General features: G+C 48.3%; 10 protein-coding genes across 10 annotated transcripts; 3 read left to right on the plus strand and 7 right to left on the minus strand.

Moving 5' to 3' along the window:
- Window positions 1-1,725: 1,725 nt before the first annotated feature.
- MGYG_02847 (hypothetical protein) lies at window positions 1,726-2,248 on the minus strand (the record flags this gene model as incomplete). Its single annotated transcript, XM_003175270.1, has 3 exons — window positions 1,726-1,831; window positions 1,888-1,915; window positions 1,942-2,248. The coding sequence occupies 3 exons, from the start codon at window positions 2,246-2,248 to the stop codon at window positions 1,726-1,728; spliced, it is 441 nt and encodes a 146-aa protein (XP_003175318.1).
- Window positions 2,249-3,019: 771 nt separating this feature from the next.
- On the minus strand, window positions 3,020-3,555 carry MGYG_02848 (phosphotransferase enzyme family protein; the record flags this gene model as incomplete). The annotated part of the gene is made up of 3 exons (XM_003175271.1): window positions 3,020-3,033; window positions 3,078-3,277; window positions 3,371-3,555. 3 exons carry the CDS (start codon window positions 3,553-3,555, stop codon window positions 3,020-3,022), a joined length of 399 nt encoding a protein of 132 aa, XP_003175319.1.
- A 985-nt stretch (window positions 3,556-4,540) lies between these two features.
- Window positions 4,541-6,965, minus strand: MGYG_02849 (hypothetical protein; the record flags this gene model as incomplete). The annotated part of the gene is made up of 2 exons (XM_003175272.1): window positions 4,541-4,676; window positions 4,750-6,965. 2 exons carry the CDS (start codon window positions 6,963-6,965, stop codon window positions 4,541-4,543), a joined length of 2,352 nt encoding a protein of 783 aa, XP_003175320.1.
- A 559-nt stretch (window positions 6,966-7,524) lies between these two features.
- MGYG_02850 (hypothetical protein) lies at window positions 7,525-7,911 on the minus strand (the record flags this gene model as incomplete). The annotated part of the gene is made up of 2 exons (XM_003175273.1): window positions 7,525-7,577; window positions 7,659-7,911. The coding sequence occupies 2 exons, from the start codon at window positions 7,909-7,911 to the stop codon at window positions 7,525-7,527; spliced, it is 306 nt and encodes a 101-aa protein (XP_003175321.1).
- A 255-nt stretch (window positions 7,912-8,166) lies between these two features.
- On the minus strand, window positions 8,167-9,267 carry MGYG_02851 (exochitinase 1; the record flags this gene model as incomplete). Its single annotated transcript, XM_003175274.1, has 1 exon — window positions 8,167-9,267. The coding sequence occupies one exon, from the start codon at window positions 9,265-9,267 to the stop codon at window positions 8,167-8,169; it is 1,101 nt and encodes a 366-aa protein (XP_003175322.1).
- Window positions 9,268-9,502: 235 nt separating this feature from the next.
- MGYG_02852 (hypothetical protein) lies at window positions 9,503-9,899 on the plus strand (the record flags this gene model as incomplete). Its single annotated transcript, XM_003175275.1, has 2 exons — window positions 9,503-9,730; window positions 9,849-9,899. The coding sequence occupies 2 exons, from the start codon at window positions 9,503-9,505 to the stop codon at window positions 9,897-9,899; spliced, it is 279 nt and encodes a 92-aa protein (XP_003175323.1).
- A 995-nt stretch (window positions 9,900-10,894) lies between these two features.
- MGYG_02853 (hypothetical protein) lies at window positions 10,895-11,973 on the minus strand (the record flags this gene model as incomplete). The annotated part of the gene is made up of 5 exons (XM_003175276.1): window positions 10,895-10,977; window positions 11,148-11,336; window positions 11,407-11,571; window positions 11,612-11,915; window positions 11,944-11,973. The coding sequence occupies 5 exons, from the start codon at window positions 11,971-11,973 to the stop codon at window positions 10,895-10,897; spliced, it is 771 nt and encodes a 256-aa protein (XP_003175324.1).
- Window positions 11,974-13,903: 1,930 nt separating this feature from the next.
- Window positions 13,904-14,479, plus strand: MGYG_02854 (hypothetical protein; the record flags this gene model as incomplete). Its single annotated transcript, XM_003175277.1, has 1 exon — window positions 13,904-14,479. One exon carries the CDS (start codon window positions 13,904-13,906, stop codon window positions 14,477-14,479), a length of 576 nt encoding a protein of 191 aa, XP_003175325.1.
- Window positions 14,480-14,987: 508 nt separating this feature from the next.
- On the minus strand, window positions 14,988-16,036 carry MGYG_02855 (hypothetical protein; the record flags this gene model as incomplete). The annotated part of the gene is made up of 2 exons (XM_003175278.1): window positions 14,988-15,033; window positions 15,123-16,036. The coding sequence occupies 2 exons, from the start codon at window positions 16,034-16,036 to the stop codon at window positions 14,988-14,990; spliced, it is 960 nt and encodes a 319-aa protein (XP_003175326.1).
- A 911-nt stretch (window positions 16,037-16,947) lies between these two features.
- Window positions 16,948-17,847, plus strand: MGYG_02856 (hypothetical protein; the record flags this gene model as incomplete). Its single annotated transcript, XM_003175279.1, has 2 exons — window positions 16,948-17,373; window positions 17,482-17,847. The coding sequence occupies 2 exons, from the start codon at window positions 16,948-16,950 to the stop codon at window positions 17,845-17,847; spliced, it is 792 nt and encodes a 263-aa protein (XP_003175327.1).
- Window positions 17,848-18,059: the final 212 nt, after the last annotated feature.

Raw genomic sequence — 18,059 nt, forward strand, 5'->3', positions numbered from 1 at the left:
TTCATGGCTCTTTTTAGCAGCCTGTAGTATACATCATCTGCTCTCTATCTACCGACTTTTCTTCTCTTCCTCTTCTTCCTTTCGTCTTTTTTTACCGTCGTCTTTTGTCGACTTCTTCCTCTCGTTTTCTCTTTTGTTTTTTGGTTTTCCTCAGGTGGGCCCAACCTAGTCCCTTTTAGGTCTTAGCCCCGTTCCGCCCTTAAAAACTTTTCTTGAGATTATGTAATGCCGAGGTAAACTCAAAGTGACATCTTTTTTCTCTCTCTCGAAACAAACAGATATAAATAATATAAAAAAAGATGATAATATAAAATAATCGAGATATAGGCGGCAAGAAGATGCAGATAGGGTTTTGTTCTAGACGCGACGATATCAGATGCAGCTATACCTACATCTATGCCTCAATTGATAGACAGACAGACGACGACGATGACAATGGAAGACAGCAGCCATAAACACATGCCGAAGCTCCACGTGACAGAAGGCGATTTGCGGCGGGCATCCCGTAGATCATGGCAAGCCAACCGAGAGCAAAAGAAAAAGGGGCCAGCGAAGGCAAAGCAAGCAAGCAGACAAGAAAAAAAAGAGAGTCTTTTCGTTGCTTTTTCGCAGCTTGCCATGCGAGAAAAGACACAGACCAGTCGGCGTACTTGTGTTCTTCGCTTTTTCTTTTTTTCTTCTTCTTTTCCTTCTAAATTCCAGCTTTTGCCTTCGCTGTGAGGCGTCGGCTTGCCCGTTTAACCGGCTACGGCAGTCTGACTGGTCGATAAAAAAAACCACACACACACACACACGCTTGACAATTTAACGACTTGACACAGCCGCAAACATGGACACAGACAGAGTAGCATGCATACGGTGATGGCCGGCAGGGAGGGTAGGAAGTGTAACTCAGAAGTGAAAAGTCAATCGGTGTACATGCATGCTACATGCTACTTCCCCAAGGTTGTAACCAGCTCCGCGCTTACGGTAGGCATAGGCGCTTCTCCACGTTTGACTCTCATGACTTCGTGGGATGGGGGAAAGATGGGGGAAGATGGAGCTCGATCGGCGAGCATGGAGCCAGAGAGGGGGGTTTTTGACGAGGATTTCATTCTTTCGGACAGAAGCCGCGTTGGGGGGACGTTGGAAGAGAGACCCTTTTTGCGGAGTAAGTTAGGAATATGGGGGAGATGGAGATGCAGATACAGGTACAGTTACAAACATATGTCTCCGATGCAAGTGTTAGGATAGGTCAGTGCTGATCTGGGACGGACGAAGGGCACTGACAGGAAAACCAAGGGACGGTAAGGCCGTTTCATCGGCTTTTTCCCTGACTACCCTTATGTTTTATCCCGTACTTTTAACCTGCTAAAACATCGTTTTTTTCCCTTCCTTTCATATGACACCGAGCCTGCATGCTGCCACCTGCGGCCCATGCTCTCCCACGGCCAGGCTTTAGTCCTCTTCAGGAATCTCATCCCCGGCTAACTTGCAGGCTTAGCGTAGAGACACAAGGTACGGAGTAGTTTTACAGTTACACACACCGCTTGCCGAGCCGTCCAGACTGGGATAGGCTTGACTCAGGCTGGCCGTGGAGAGAGCCTTTGAAATTGGCCGATTCTGGGGTAAAGATTAAGAGGCTCGGCTATGCTGATGGTTTTACGAGGTCCTCGGGGCCTGGGGAAATGAGGGTCTCTCGTGTTAATTTCCGACCTTCTGTATGTCGACTGACGGGATTAATTGCTAAGGTAGCTCGGAAGGGCGCATGCTAAAGTTGACTTTGAATTTGATATATTCCTTAAATATAAGTAAAATATATGTATTAAAAAAGGGGGATTTGGGTAGGTACCTAGGTGCTTATTTTATTGCTGCTTGAGAAAAAATATAGACGTAACGTGACGTTACATGTCACGGATTAGACATGTGCTGAAAACTGTTGGCCGTACCCCTAGATAGAACGCTGGTAAGCAGATTGTATAGAAGGGATAAGATATCTATAGGAAGGGAGCATTACCTCTACCCAAAAAGGGTATGCGGGATCAAAATCCTGAAGGGGGATAACTTTGCCCTTTTGAATATAGAGGAGGGGGGCGGGGAGCTTCTTCTCGTGGTACAAATTGATAGCAGCCTGAAGGTTTATTTTCTGGTCTTCTTTTGTTTCCGAGCTATCAATCATTGCTTGGAGCTCTGCAATTCGTCCTTCTACGTCCCATTTGATCGGGTTGGGACATACAGGCAGAGGGTTGAATTCAGGGCGCGGTGTCATGGTGTTAGATAACCGGGAAGTTGAAGACGTTCCAGAGACTGAAGGACAGGCAGACGTGGTTGACCTTGTTGAGATAGAGGACGTCACCGAACGGTAGCCGTTGGACCACAAGGGACAAAAAGGCCTAATGCCCCAAGGAATCCTTGGGTAATGAGTGTGAGTCGTAGTAGCCAATGGATATTCCAACAGTAGCCCTTTCATGTGACTATGACTAATTAATTAGGTTCATAGAACAGAACATATGACGTCGCCAGTAGAGGTAGAGGCAGAGGCAGAAGAGCTTATAGTAGGGGTTGGAGTAGTAGCAAGTCAATGATGCTGATTGAAACGCGAAGAACGGGGGGAAAAGAGAAGAAGAGGAAGAAGAAGGAGAGAAGAAAACGCGAGTGAGGGGACTTTATACCTGGCGGACGCGGTGGCAAACATGACAAACATTTCCCAAGGAGCTCACTTTGTGAGTATCCGGGCAAACGAAAACGTTGCTAGGCGTCAGGTCTTATTTTTGTGTTAGCTTTATATATATAGAAAAGAAAAAGATAGGAGCATCTACCAGGATGGCGAATTACGGGCTTGTTCAAGGGATTTTGAAGATCTTCCGGAAGGAGGTATGGAGCAACTCTAAGATACTTCTGCAGGAGAAGCAAGTAATCTTCGTGTGAATTCACTCCTGGAAAAACAGTATTATGCGGGAAGTCACACTCGAGATGTTTTCCAAACTTCTTTATCCATTCAGCTTCTTTCTGGGCCACAGCAATGATATATCCTTTCGGATTATCCCCTTTGAACTGTTAGTTAGGTAAAATCATGTTTCAGGGTTAAGATAACTTACATGGCCCACGATCAAGCTGAAGTTCAGCTCGTTTCCCATACCAAAACATGTAATCTGTAGTGAGTCCTATGCAGTAGGTTTTGGAGTCATCTTCTCTATCCGGTATACCTGGTGCGTAGAGTTTCTGTTGTAGGTGTGGTGGTATATCCGATTTGAAGTATAAGCTCCCAGTTGAGGCAAAGGGAATGTTAAAGAGTTTCCTTTCAATATCAACAATCCCAGTTACTAAAGCATGTTTTTGGTACTTAGTTGTATTGAACCAGCAGGTATCCGCACCAACACCAGACGCGTACTCCATAATAATATACTCAATGCCAACGGGGTTATCCGTCGTCGAAGCCCAGCCGTAGACCTCGGGGACAGGTATGTCCTTTGAGCGAAGGAATGTAAGTGTTGCAGCTTCGCTAGCTGTAGCATATGTTTTTGGAACCGAGATCTGGTAAGGAATCTTCACGATAACCTGGAAGCCGTCTTCCATTGTAGCTAGGAGAATCCGGTTGAACCCACCTTCACTTAACTTACCAAGACTACTGACCTCCCCATGGCCAACTTGCTTTCTTACTTCGGCCTTCAGGGCGGTAATATTAAATGGAACGTTTCGTTCACGTAGGAGTACGAAAAAAGGGAATTATCATCCCCTGGATCTAATTGGGGAACGTTAGGCAAACCGTTATCTGGAGGAGATGACGTTGGAACTAACAAGTAGACATCTGACGGTAGAGTACAGTTACCCTGCTACCCCGTTGCTCAATGTACGGGCGGGAACGCACGAATATAGCCGCTCGAACCGGACGAAAAAACATAGATATGCCTGTATATCTGCTAGTTAGTTTTTCATTCGAAAATATACTCGAGGTGGCCTGAAAAGAGTGTTTGAACGAGCATAATGTAGGCAGTTAGTTCACCACATGAATATGAGCCCACGAATTTACGAAATAGCTAGTCAGTTAGAATTTATATATATTCAATATCAAGCTACGACGTTGGCCAGGTACAATTACGGTCCTCTGGTTCCATGTAAAATACACAGTAAATTGGTTATTCTTGGCGTAGCTCTTAATTTCTATTTAGCATAAAATTTGACAGTTCCTACTTTGGGGTAGGCTTGGGAAGCCACCTTGAAAGGGCGCATGCTGAAGTTGGCTTTGAATTTGATAAATATTTAAGGAATATAAAATATAAGTAAAATATGTAAAGTGTTATGCTATATATAAAAAGGGGGGTGGGTAAGTATAAGAGATTAGTAAGCAAAGGGTATCCGGCACCGAGAAGGTATAAAAAAGGTGTATATACAGTTGGCAGAAGTAGATAAAAAAAGATGGAAAGGAAGATAATAATAATAATAATAATAAATAAAACAAAAAAAAAAGAGTGTGAAGATAGAAAGGGAATTCAGAAGTGAATGTGATAGAAGCCGAAGGGAGAGGAGGGAAAGGAAAAAGGGAAGGAATGGCAGTGGGTGGTCAGTCATCAGAGGGTTTCTTGCGGCCAAAAATGCTGCGGCTGCGGGTCCGAGACTTGGAGCTCGTCGACTTGACGCTGCCTCCCCCTTTTTTCTTCGACACAGTCTCGTCGTCCATGTACTTGTCCTTGTAGATCCTGCACTCATCACATCAGTATACCATATCAATACCATATCATTAGAACATAAAAAGCAAAAGGGGAGACCTACCAGCTACTTCCTACCATGCTCATGCCTCCCTTCTCGGCCATGCGGTAATACTTTGCCGCCTTCTTTAGGTCCTTCTTGCAGCCGACTCCCTCAGCATAGCAGTACCCAGCTTCGGCCATGGCATCAACATCTCCCCACCGGCCAGCAATCTCAAAACACCGTAGCGCAAGAGCCTTGTCCTGTCCCACTCCCCAGCCATTCAGGTTGCTCACTCCCAGCTCGTAGATGGCCAGCGCCAGCTGAGCCTGGCGGGCTTTCCGCTCAGACATGTTCATCTTCCCGCTGCCGTTGCTGGATAGCAGTTTCTGCAGTGCTGCATCGCAGGCCTCGGGACTGGGCGGGTTGCTGCTCGCTAGGTCTAGTCCCGCAGTGTCGACTGCTCTGCGTAACCATTGCACGCCTTCCGTCTGGTCAGCTCGGCGGCCCCAGCCATGGCGGCATGCAAGGGCGTACAGGAGCATGCCAGTTGGGTGGTTCTGCATAGCTGCAAGACGCAGGTGGTACGTCGACTCCTTCAGCGAGCCGGACTCATGGCATTCAATACCCCTGGTTACGTGCTCTTCTGCCGTTGTTGGCTCGTTTTCCGTGTCGTTATCTTTCTCTTCTGCGGGAGGACGGACTGTGCTCTGGCTTTGAATAGATGTTGTTTTGGCATCGGTGCTGGCAGAAGCGATGCTCGTGCTCGACTGTTCTCGATCTAGTGACGGCCGCACCTGTTTGATGCTCTTCGCTGGAGATGTTGTGTTTGGATTCTGCGCCGGAGCTGGGGTTGGGGTCGGGGTCTGACTCTGATTCTGAGTAGCTCCGTAGTTTGGCCCAGGATCAGTGATTGATCGCTCAAACTGAGGTGGCTGGAAGTCTCCCTGCGGTTCGCCGCCGTTAAACGTCTTGGATTCTCGTGAGATCAATCGGCCCCGGGGAAGAGAGAACTTTGCATAGATGTACGACTGTCCGGCTGAGAGCGGTGGTTCAGTGGCTTCATCCGCGGACGGAGACGGTGTGGCCAGGGGCGCGGGCACAGTTATAGGCGCTGGCTTGTTTTCCCTGTTCAGGAATGAACTGGTCGTACCCGTAGATGGCGAGTTTGTAACGGAATCATGCATGGAATGAGAAGTATTAGATCGGCTCATCGGCCGGGAGAAATTAAATGATGGCTTTGTGAAATTGGGTGTCATGCTTCCTCCCGTTCCCGCTTCTGAGTTTGGCGACGGAGACCGCTGATATGCTCGGTTCATCTGTGATGGCTGAGGAGAATGGTGCATTGATACACCGCTGCTCGACGACATTTTGCGGGGCATAGAGAACGTTGATTTTGCACTTGACCCGTCATCGTCAGAGCTCTCCTGCGTAGAGCCGGCAGGACTGCTGTAAGATTGCAGTAGTGGAGGAGGCGCAAGGTGGTTATGCTGCTGCTGTCCGGAGTTGTTACTGTTGCTGCGTTGCTGCTGTTGGTTGGCATAGAACCGTGTAGGCGACCCGCCAGAGTGCGGTGATCGAGAACGTACAACATTCAGTCTATTGTCGATTGTCGGCCCCGGCCCAGGGGAAGGTGTTCTACCTCGTTCATGCGAGCCATTCCGGGCCCAGAATGTATCCGGAGAGTGAGCGCGGGGAGCCCCGTATGTGCTGTTTCCAACTGATTTCGTATCCCAGCTATCGTCTATAGGGAACGTATTACCAGTGCTGGTGTTAAGGGGTAGCCCGCTGATTCTGGGATGTTGTGATTTAGGCCTAAATGAAGGCTCTTCAAGTGACATGCCATTGCTAAAGGGTGCTTTCTCCGCATTCCCCCTCCCCCGTCCTCTCTGCTCGAAGTTGAACCCCGCGCGCATCGGCGTCTGGGCTTGTCTGGTATCTTCATCAGACAGTGTTCGATGATAGCCCCCTCTAGGCTGGGAAAGTGACCGTTCCACACTGGCAGGCGGTAGCCGACTTAGCCTGCGGCCAGCCTTGCGGGACTCATCAAACTGTTTAGCCAAAAGCCGGCCCTGGGCCGCAAAGGCATCAAGCGGAGAGAGGGCAGGTGGAATCTCGCCCGCGACATGCTGTAAGCGGGGGGAAACTAACGGACGACTTGGATGAACCTGTGTTGGCGTCGGAGATTGAGACTGTGACTGTGACTGCGGGTGTGGTTGTGTTGCCTGGAGCCGGCTGGCTGACTGTTGAGTGATTGAGACGGGGTCCGGCAACGGAAGTCCATCGTTAGGGGTCGCCATCGGGTTGTATCGAGAAGGAAATCACACGGGGTTCCGATCTGGGGAAGACGATAGTACTTTTGAAATGGAGTGCCGTGGTTCTCGTTCGGGACATCGATAAATGTTGGCCTTTGTATCTTCTTCTTCTCCCGTCTTCTTCGACTTTCACTGTTTTGGTTGGAGTAAAAAGAGTGTCTGGGTTGGGAAGTTAGAGAAGACACCCTGCCTCTGCCGTCATATCATCACGATCAACTAGCTGCGAGGTTCGAAACAAGGGGTCTCGATGTTTGAACGTATGTATGAATGCCTGGCGAGGTGTCGTTCGAAGGGGGGAGATTCCTTGACGGCTGCTGAAAAAGTACGGGTTCAACCTAAGGCCGCGAGTTAATTAAGAAAAAAAAAGGGAGCTAAGCAGATTAGTTAAGGGATACAGGGGGCAGTTCATGCAGGGGCCGAACTAACTCGGGCAAAGAGGTATAAGTAGATGGGCCAGCCGACTCCGACAACGACCACGGTGGAGACTTACTGTGTTCTTCACTCAAGATCCTCTTCCAGATGTCACCAAGATTGACGCTCGCTGTCAAAATTTTCCCCCGTTTTGAAATTTCTTTTTGCTGGTCGGAGGTTTAACGTCTATAGGCGGCTCAGCGTTGCCTTCAGGGTCAGCCATCAGCTTCAAGATCAGTCGAATACGAGAACGGGAGGCGAGCTTACTAAGGCCGTTGCCATGAAAATCAGCGGAGTACAACTCGGGACTCCTGATGGCGACAGGCAGACACTCAGGCAGGCGAGACGATGAGGTTCTTCCTCGCCCGGTCTGTCCCCTTGTTGGCACTGCTGCCGTTTGACGTTGCTGCAGTCCGACGTGAAACGGCAGCAGTGTCAACAAGGGGGGCGGACTGGGAGAAGAACAGCGAACAGCTTCATCGGCGTAACACAAAGGGAGAGCAGCAAATCGTTTGTTCATTCATTCATGATATCCAATCTATCTATATAAAATATACAGAGCAAAACAGCAGAAAATTCGTCAAGAATCAGAAGAAACCGAACAAAAAAGTCGAGGAAGTAAAAACTTCCGCTTTCGGATATATCCAGATATCACGTGAATCATATACATCGAATCAATATAAACGTCGTCTCGTCATGCAAACATAAATATCAACATGAACACCTCCAAGCCCGCAGAGGGAAAGGAAAAGATAGGGAGAAGGCCGCCAGTAACTCAAGGGAAGCTGTCGAGGTACTTGCGGTGAGGGTTCATGAACTCCCAGTTGGAGAATTTGTCCCAGTTGATGGACCACGTCATCAGGCCTCTGAAGGACGGGGACTTACCACCGCGAGGCTTGTAGGCCCCGCAAGACTCGCCCTTCATCAAGCAGTTCAGGGCTTGCTGTACGCCGTTTGCGTCGATGAAGCCGTTGCCAGCGTTGACGGTGGATGGAAGTCCAATAGCAATCTGATCCTCTCTCAACGGCGGGAAGGTGTTGTTCGTCCTGGCCACAGAGAAACCGGTCTTGAGCATATCCGCCATGGCGACGAGGAAGTCCGGAGAGCCGACGTTGTGGTACTGGTCATCAAGACCAATGATCGGGCCGGAGTTGTAGTTCTGGACCTGCAGAACAGTCAAGTCGTCACGCATGGCGTGGATGACGGGCAGATAGGATCCCGCGCGGGCATCGTTGCCATTCGAGGGGCCATAGGAACTGTAGCCCAGCTGCACGAAGAAAGTCTCTGGCGCCATGGTCAAGACAAAAGCCTTACCATACTTTGCCTTGAGGGTTTTCAGGGCAGAAATCAAGTTGACAATAACAGACGTCTTTGGGTTCTTGAAGTCGGTGTCTCCTTGGTCGAGGTAGAGGGAGTGTCCCTCGAAATCGATGTCCAGGCCATCAAGGCCGTACTTGTCGATGATACCCCCAACCGAACTGACGAATTTATCCCTTGCTTCGTTCGTTTTGAGCTGGACCTGGCCATTCTGCCCTCCGATTGATAGGAGAACTTTCTTTCCCTTGGCTCGCTTGGCTTTGATGGCAGCCTTGAACTCCTCCTCGCTCTCGACATTAGGGCATTCTGTCTTGGGACACAAGGCAAACTTGATATCACCTGAGTCCACGGAAGTGGGTTCCCCAAAGGCCAGTTCAATAATGTCCCATTCGTCAGGCACGTCTGCGAGTTTCATGTAACCAGAACCGTTAGCAAAACTAGCATGCAGATACCCGATCATTGCATGCTTGTTGAGCTCTGTCCCGTTGGTTCGGAATGGCCTACCCGCTACTGTGATGGCTGCGGTCAAGGCCGCCAGTATGGTAACGGGGGTTTTCATGGTGTGTGCTTGATCTGCCTGCTGCGTGACTCGACTGGTGGTGTGCCAAAGGAAGGGGGAAATCGATATAGCCCTCTTTCAGCTGTGTCCTGGCACAGAAGTCTCAGAAAGGCCTATAGAACTGTTGGTCTGTTTGGTTGGAATATGAGACACATCGTTTGCCCATTCGAATGCCTTTATATATCTATCCTCTCGTGGCAACGGTTACACAATCGAAGATGCTGTTGATATATCCATGGATGACTCTCAGGCGTCATTGATCCTCATGACATGCACTGGTGCCGGGCCAGGAACACCACTACAGATGTTAGGCACATCAGCCATTACCTATACGTGGCTTACATTTTTGACATCTACCCGTGAGATGTTGGACATATACGTTTTGACGGTTCTTGTGAGCACATACGGGGTAACGGGATACTACCCCCGGATGAAGGGGCCACCTCGTTGGGCATGGAGCGTGGTATTTGGGAAACATAGCGCGCGCAGGAAATGTGACCTTCGCCTTTTTTTATTCCTGCGCCTTTGATAACGGTAAAGTTTCGACCTTGATTCAATCTAACCTGCTTTTAAATTCCTAGGGCATATATGAAGAATCAGGCACTCCAGACGCCGCATTAACTACTGTATAGTTTCTTGGAAAGCCAATTTAAATGCCCCTTGACGATATATCTCAATAGATATTGTGAACAGGCCATTTTATTAGTTCGGCTCGTGCCATCTCCCGTGTCGGGGAATTCAATGTCGGCCCCGTGCAACTGGCCCATTATCGGGATCGACGGTCAGGTACCGATCCGACATCGAATGGAACGGTCATACCAAACGCTCATCACGAATAGAGAGAGGTCACTATGCCAATATCGCTTAATTCACGTGTATATTCAACTAATTGGCGTGGGATAAATTATGTTACATCTCTCAGATATTAGGGCGACTTCCTCTCTGATTGGATATACGTTTATCTTAATCGACGGCCCGGTGTATCACCTGGAGAGTTTGTTGAATGAATCGGTCAACTCGTGGACTAGTTGTAGTGCTGTCGTCCATCACGCTTCAGTAAAAATCCTCGGCACTTGGGCTAGCAATCTGTCGCGTGATATAAGACTAGGACTTTGGCAAACGCGAGCCGTAAGAACACCCTTTTATCAGTGAATATTAGATATCATGTCGACTTGGAGCCTCTATCATCTTCTAGCAAACGGTCACCAGGGATGATCACATGCTCATCGTCTGTCCAGGTTGAACTTCGGGGTTAGTGGTAGAATACCGTACTCATTAACTTCATGAAGGCCTAATCAATATGAAAATTGAAGAGTTACACAAGAATTCAGCCTTGACGATGGCAACGAGAGCCTTTCAATACTAGTTGTTGCCAAATTAATATATAAGTTATGATATATATTAATCGAAATTCACTATCCAATTACATTGTCTATCTTTTATGATTCGCTATATTTAAGCTAAAAAAATGATTATGTAATCAAGAACTCCCAATTATAAAATTTATTCGTTCGTCGGCTACCAATTATTAAACTCTTTTCGTAGGTCAGGTACAAAGTTTTTTTTCATTTCAAATTGATAGCCTGTTCAAGTTTAACTACATATATTTAGGGGAGAAATTGAAATATCAAACCAAAGACATGCAGTCAATATTCGGAAAGCTCATGGTCTGGAGGTAGACGATCAGCTTCCAACTGCAAACTCTGACGCCTAAAAAGTTTCCCTGAGTCAATCAGCAGCCGATTGAGATCGAGAACGCACCCACGAAGATAAAAATCCATCTAACCTGGATCTAATGACTGCGCTCGCTTTTACCTGATCTAGTAATCAAGATAATGCCTTCCAGAGGCTAAGGGGATACAGACCTCGTTATCTGGCGCCCCTTAGACAATCACGATTTTTGCGTTTGGCAGCTGAGGATCTACTACACAAGTCATATCTCTGAGGCACTGCCTCTAGATTGTGCACATAATGCAGTATCCACGTTGATACAGCAGCGTCGAAGTTATTTTCTGGGAATGGAATTTTCTTAGCGACGCCTTCGAGGATTTCAACGTTGATTTTTTGAGCTCAGTCTGAGAGAATAGCATTCTTATCAGCATTTGGTTCAATAGAGTATACCCTCCCATGGCGTTTAGCGAGCTTTACTGGCAATTCTATCTTTGGTATAAGCATAGGTAGCTTCATCCAAAACATAACCAGACTCACCTCCGTACCCACTTCCTATATCGAGGACTTTTTCGTTTTCACCCAGTGTTTCCAACACTGCCTCGAAGTCCTCTCGAGAAAATCGACCCGCGATATCTCCAAAGGCCCCTTCACTCAATGGGTATAGGCCTCTGGCTTCTATACTGCGTGGGAATTGCATATTGCCCTAGCAGTGGGTGCTGCGCGGTCTGCTTCTCAATGATATAAAAATGGTCTTCTGTGGTGCATTGGTTGTCCTTTGGCTGGGATGGATCCATCTGAGCATATTCGAACTTCTGGCCAACTCTCGTCGGAATGTTGTACCATCCCTGGGTCGTGTACACAGTTCCTTTAATAGTCCTACCCATGTATGTTATATCAACAATATCCATACAATCTCCTGATTTGTCATGCAGAGATGTGTCCCGACACAAGTTTGTGCTCGGGATGGTTTCAATAGCCTGACTACCCATTCACAACCTTCAGAACCGTCGCAGATATCTCGCAGTTGGTCAGCATAAAGAGTGAAAGGATTGCAAATATTTAGCTCTTCCCAAAAGCATCAAACAAACCTTCCAAGTTGTTGCCGTTATAGCTAAAAGAAATAGATGTTATTCTAGTTCTATAGCTTGGCACTTAGATTGTTGCGGGTACCTTGCTATCGGGAAAGAGATAAACGAATGCTTAAATGCTGTTTTCTTGAAATTTGATTTATCTCTTATAATGGCGAAGGCAAAGAGTTACTTACCTAGATGCTTAGGGGAGTGACTTCGTTACCCAGTATCGCTGATAGGCCGTGCAAGACAGTTAGAAACGTGGAGGATCGTTATTCAACCAACAAAATATCAACTCTTTACAAGAGCTAGTAGAGTGGAAAGAGTGGCTAGTAAGCCCAGCTTCGCTCTCATCTCTCCTGGTTAAGATAAATACCTCCACCTTTCGGAGGAGTTAACTCGTTAGCAACCAGCCGCTGAATACCACAAGTATTGAACCACTATGGAGTATCAGTGGGCAATTCTCCCCGCTACAACCTAAGTAAAAGAATATTAAGACTCCAGCGAGATTGACACCAGAAGCATGAACTCATTCGGCTTCTTGTTTCCCTGTTCGCGTTAGCCAAGCCTCCACCGGCCTACTCCCTACTTTGGGCGAGAGGAGCCGAATAGTGGATCGTGCATAACCGTTTAATACGTAACTTTCGAAGGTGAGCTTGTCTGAGTCGGTATATTATGGAGGGCCTTGAGTAACAGAGATTTCTGCTGCCATCCCCCGTGTGGGTATCTAACAGGGTGCAGAGGAGTCAGAGTACTAAGCCTCTCTCTTCCCCATATTGGTCCCAGAACTGGCTGCCTTAACCTGCGTATTTCTGGCTGCCTTTCGCTGTAACCCTTGTCGTACAAGGGTGGTTACGCTCCAAAGTGCTCACTCTTCTTATGGCGAACTTGTACGGAATAAGCTGAACGCAAGAGGTCCATGCTAGATGAGCGGCTATATGAAGTGATATAAAACTGGATACCAGTGAACGAATAGAGATGGACACGACCGCAGAAGTCCCTGAGCTGCCAACAGCTCCTCTCTGATATCCTCGTCCTGTTCCATACCTGTCCATCCCTTGATCCCTTTTGGCTTTTCGTCTCGTTGCTTGTTCTCGAGCCTCGTCTTGCTGACTCGTCGCTTCTCGTGAAAGCGGGCTGCTACAGCCAATGGGATCTCTGGTTCAGCCCCACAGCTTCCCGCTAAGCTTAAAGCTTCTAAAAACAGCCCAAGGGCGTTTCTTGAGCTCGCAATAGTTTTCTCCCCCTTCTCCCGCTGTTGGTGCTTTTCTCGCGTATTCTGCGGTATATAACTCGTCGATTTCCCTCACTGCAAACACGGTGCGCGATTTCGCCTAATTAACTTGTTTGTGCATTGATTAGAGCGCCGACAGATGTTATCTGTTGATGCAGAAACTAAGTGCTGTACCAGGGGCGAGCGGACCTCCAATATATATTCTGAGCTGAGGCGGAGTCACATCATGGTCAGGATACGAGGGCTAAGCCCCGTGAGAAACAGACATTACAAGGGACGGAACGAGAAAGCCAAGCATGCTGGGTTAAGATGATGAGGCTGTTTTCTCGATGTCCATTGTTATATATTCTCTGAGAAGTCCGCTGTGCAGCCTTGCTTGGTTGAAAATTTCCTTCTTCAAACTTTGTCAAAACCGCCCAAAGCGTGCCTGACACCGGATTGACTCAAAATTCATTGCGAGGAAGCCAATATATAATCTCAGTTCTAATTGATAATACGGAGTACAACCACGTTGGTGAGTGCTACGCTATTATGCTGATGTGACTCACATTCGCTATATTTATAGAGTACTGACCTCCTTCCCAGGGATCGGTTCCTATCTAAACACACACCCAATTTTTGCTTCATCTTCTGCAACGAAGCTCATTGATATCCTCAAGACATGGCTGTTCTACCTTTCCTCCAGCGGGCCGCGAGTGAACCACACCGTCTTGCGAAGAGATATTATTATTACAGCTATGGGCCTACGGTTGGAGGAATTGTTGGAGGAATAATATTCTTCATCTTGATAGTTGTTCTCCTCTTCCGACTAAGAAAGAGAAGGGTTGCTACTACCACCTACGTTGCGCCTCAAGCATCGGCAGCAGCAACAGCAACTTCTGGAGCTCAAGGAAACCAAACCAACGTCTATGTCATGGGTCAGGGCGGGCCACTGCCACCACAACAAATCCCCTTGCAGAACGCAAGTCCGCAGCCCTATCCTCAGCCACCCTTCCCTCAGCAACAGCCATACGGCCAGCAGCAGCAGCAGCCATATCCTTACCCTGCACAATCCCCACCTCCAGAGCAACAACAGCAGTATGGGTATATGTCAAACCAGGGTCCAGCACCACCGCAGCAGGCATACGCACCGCAAGGTCAACCAGGTTATCAGCAGCCCTATTACCAGGGAGACGGCATCTCTAATCACCAGATGGGAGCTCCGCCACCGAGCTACAAGGACCAAAACAAGGCTTAAGATCGGATCGGCTACTGTTCGCCATCCAATTCATCTTTTTCGTTATATTTTCTAGTTATACCCCCCATTTTCCTTATTCTCCCGTAACGAAAGTGCATGGGAATACTTTCCAGTGTTATGACTTTCTCCTTCTATTTGTCGTTCGGAGTGTGGGGAGTTGTACGTCTTCTGGCAGATGTAATTGCTTTAGTCTACGAATGGATACCCAATGTTTCAGAGACTTCTACATACCAGTCTAATATTCCGTACTGTCAATATGTATACCGGTAATAGAAGCATTTTTCGGTCATAGTATTCTTAACAAGCCCTTGCTGAGCTCGCCACTATCCGCAATGCGGTTTCCATGTCGGGCCCGGCGTACCGCACTCCCACCAAACTCCGTTTCCCTCTCCAGATTTTGTAATAATATGAAATTCCCTGTCTTATCTCAGAAGCTGTTTTGTGCTTGTGGATATCAGGAAAACTGATCAATGTATCAGGTCTCTTGTCGCCCCGTAGATGATGTAATTTAATGCTCGTCAAGGATGGGAAGAGTTCTTGGAGTCTGGGAAGAACTGAGAGCCACCCATTAGTACTTAGTCTAACTCGCGTGAGAGAAAGAATACGCAAACTGGTGCGGAAATGGTGAAGAAAAGCGATTAACCCTCCCAATGAGGAAAATTCGCAGGATTCCAGAACAAGTTCTTGCAAGGGAGGGAGAACATTGGTCGAAGTAAGACGGTCAAAAAGCAGCGGTGCCTTGTCAAACTCGTTCAGCCGGACAATTAATCTCATCAGGCTGGTAGTAGCCCTTATCAGTTCGCAGGTCCAGTCGACGCTGCTTTCAAGCTCTTTCTGATAGTTTAACGTAAGACTCTGAAGTTGGGATAGCCCAGCTCGGACGCCTAGTTTATGAAGAGCGGGAATGTCCAGGCGCTCCCCATGTATGTGGTCATCATATCTCCATCCTCGAGCGACTCCACGTTCAAATGTGAGTGATTTCACCGGAAATGCCGTTTCTGCCATAATGTATAGGAGAATCTTTATCGCATCGCTTCCCCCTAGGAAGTTAGAGGTGTACTGATGCTCTGGCCGGTAAATATGATGAACCTCGAAAGAGCGGCAATTAACCAAGAGTGCCAGGGTATCACTGAGAATATCTATTATATGCTGAGGGACAATGAGGCATCCTGACGAGGACCTATCCCATCGTAGGTCTATCCCTAGTTTCCCATGAGTCGGGTTCGTGATGGAAAGACACTGGACGTATCGGTTCAGATGCTTGTGGTTGGATATGGCCTGGAGCCTCCGCAGGCTGCGAGATGAAAAGTCCAGGGATACGGTAGCCAGGAACACGCCGAAGCAGCGCAAAGTCCTCTCGTATAAGAGCCTGCATGTAAGCCGTAGGGAACATAGGCTTCTATACTGCAGAAAACTGGCGACTATCTCCACGATTTCCATGGGCATTCCGTACAGAGAGGGACCGGCATCTTGGTCAAAGTCCTTGGACGTCGAAACCGTGGGAGACCGAAGGGATGAGAAGATGCCAAAGAAACGGCCTCGCCGGCTTCGTGCCATCTTTCTGATATCAAGCAAACAGCGATCCTGCAAGAACTGTGCGACGCTCTGCACAAAGGGTGTGGGATCAGGGGGTTCTCCTTTGGGCGTCGATATAATTATCCCGGCAGGACAAGGATAACTATCAAAGGTGCAGTAAATAAACAAACCCACTGGATGTCTCACTCCCGCCTTTCTTCGAATAAATAACTATTACTAGGGAGCCAACTTCCTGGACGAATTTCTATCCATCTCAATCGACTACTTGCGGTTATCCTGTCAGTGTTTACCACACATACAAGCTGGTCTTCTTACCTGCCAGCAACGTTCAAACGCCCCGAGAGAAAAAAGCCCATCCAGATGGAACGTCAAGACCGAGGATGAGTTACCAGAATCCCACTCGAACTGGCCTGCGCTGGTAGCGACGCCGGTTAACCCGCAAGAACGACCATCTCAGCGTGGTACATTCATTATTCGACCGTTGAACGATGTAGAATCACAAGGCTCAAGATCTCGCCCGGATTCGCCGCCAAAGCGAAGGGCTCGAGAGCCACAGGCCCCTTGGAACCCAAACCCAGGACGATCACCTGGTGCAACGTCAGTGTCGGCGTCGGTTTTGGCCGTCGTTCGAGGGCCCAATCGGCCGTCGTCGTCCTCGTGTCTACTCGGTAGTTAACGAGCTGCTACTGTAGCTAGCTGGACGTGCTGCGGGCCACAGCTGCGAGCGAGCTCCTTTCTTCCGCGACTTGGTGGCAACCAGGCTAAACCGTCTTTTCTATATTGAGCCCATGAAACAGAGCCTCCCCCCTGTTTAAATATTCGAAATCACGAAGCCAGCGTCTTCTGCCTCCCGCGCGGTGAAATACCCAGGTTCGGCGAGCAGCTACTATGCGATAGATAACAACTCTGGTTGAGGCGCATAGTCATCCAAGATGCGCTCGTTCGTGAGCCTGATGGGCGCAGACCCTTCGCAAGACCATCTCCATACCTTCGAAACCTCCTGGCTCTTCTCGCCGTTCGTCCTCGGCTGCATTCGAGCTGTTCTGTCCCTCTACTCGTTCGTGACCACATTCTTCATCGTCGGCTGGCGGGCAACACACGACCAGAATGTCCACAACGCCGTGGACCTGTTTGTCTACTTCACCAACTTGAGCTACTGGGGTTTGGCCTTCTACTTCCTCGTTTCCGCGATTCACAGCTTTCTCTATGCGCGGACAGGGCGCTCCGTGTTCTTCGAGAAGACGCCGCGATTCCTGCGCGCACTGCACAGCCTGTTCTATTCGTCGATTGTTATATTGCCAATTATTGTCACCGTGCTGTACTGGGCGCTGCTTTTCAATGGCACATGGTTTCCCAAGGTTTTCGACGCCTGGTCAAATGCAAGTGTTTCCCTTTCTCTATACAAAAAAGAACAACTACAGCGTATTCTACCTGGCTATTCTAACCATGTTCTTGGTCGTATGTAGGTTTCCAAGCATGCTATGCAAGCGGGATTCGCCCTTTTTGAGCTCATCATCCCAGCCACCCAGCCCCTTCCGCTCCTCCATCTGCCTTTCCTCTGGGTCATACTACTCCTATACCTTGGTCTAGCGTACCTCAACCACTCGGTAAATGGATTCTTTACATATGACTTCCTCGATCCCGGTGTTCACGGCGAGCATCGTGGTCGTGTGACGGCATACTCGTTTGGGGTTCTTGTTGGGTCTGCTGTCTTGTTCGGTGTAGCCTGGTTTATAATTTGGTTTAGGAATCGCCTGAACGGTAACAAGAGAATCCTTGCATCACGGCCGGCATCGGCTGATGAAGAGATGGCAGTGAGCCATGAAAAGTGACTATACTTCATCCTCTTGCTGCGCTTTAGCAAACGGCGAAAGATACATAATCTATGGTGTACGTTGGCTTTACTCGGAGTCCATTTACCTGTTACCCTTAACTAGTGTTCACGTCCTTCCTAATACATTTTTTTGTTGATGATATGAAGTATCTAACTACTCGTTTACTCCTAAGCTAGATCCCATGGCTCCTATAGCAAGTCAAGGGTGCT

Source organism: Nannizzia gypsea, genomic scaffold, assembly GCF_000150975.2.
Source record: "Nannizzia gypsea CBS 118893 supercont1.2 genomic scaffold, whole genome shotgun sequence".
Taxonomy (NCBI): domain Eukaryota; kingdom Fungi; phylum Ascomycota; class Eurotiomycetes; order Onygenales; family Arthrodermataceae; genus Nannizzia; species Nannizzia gypsea.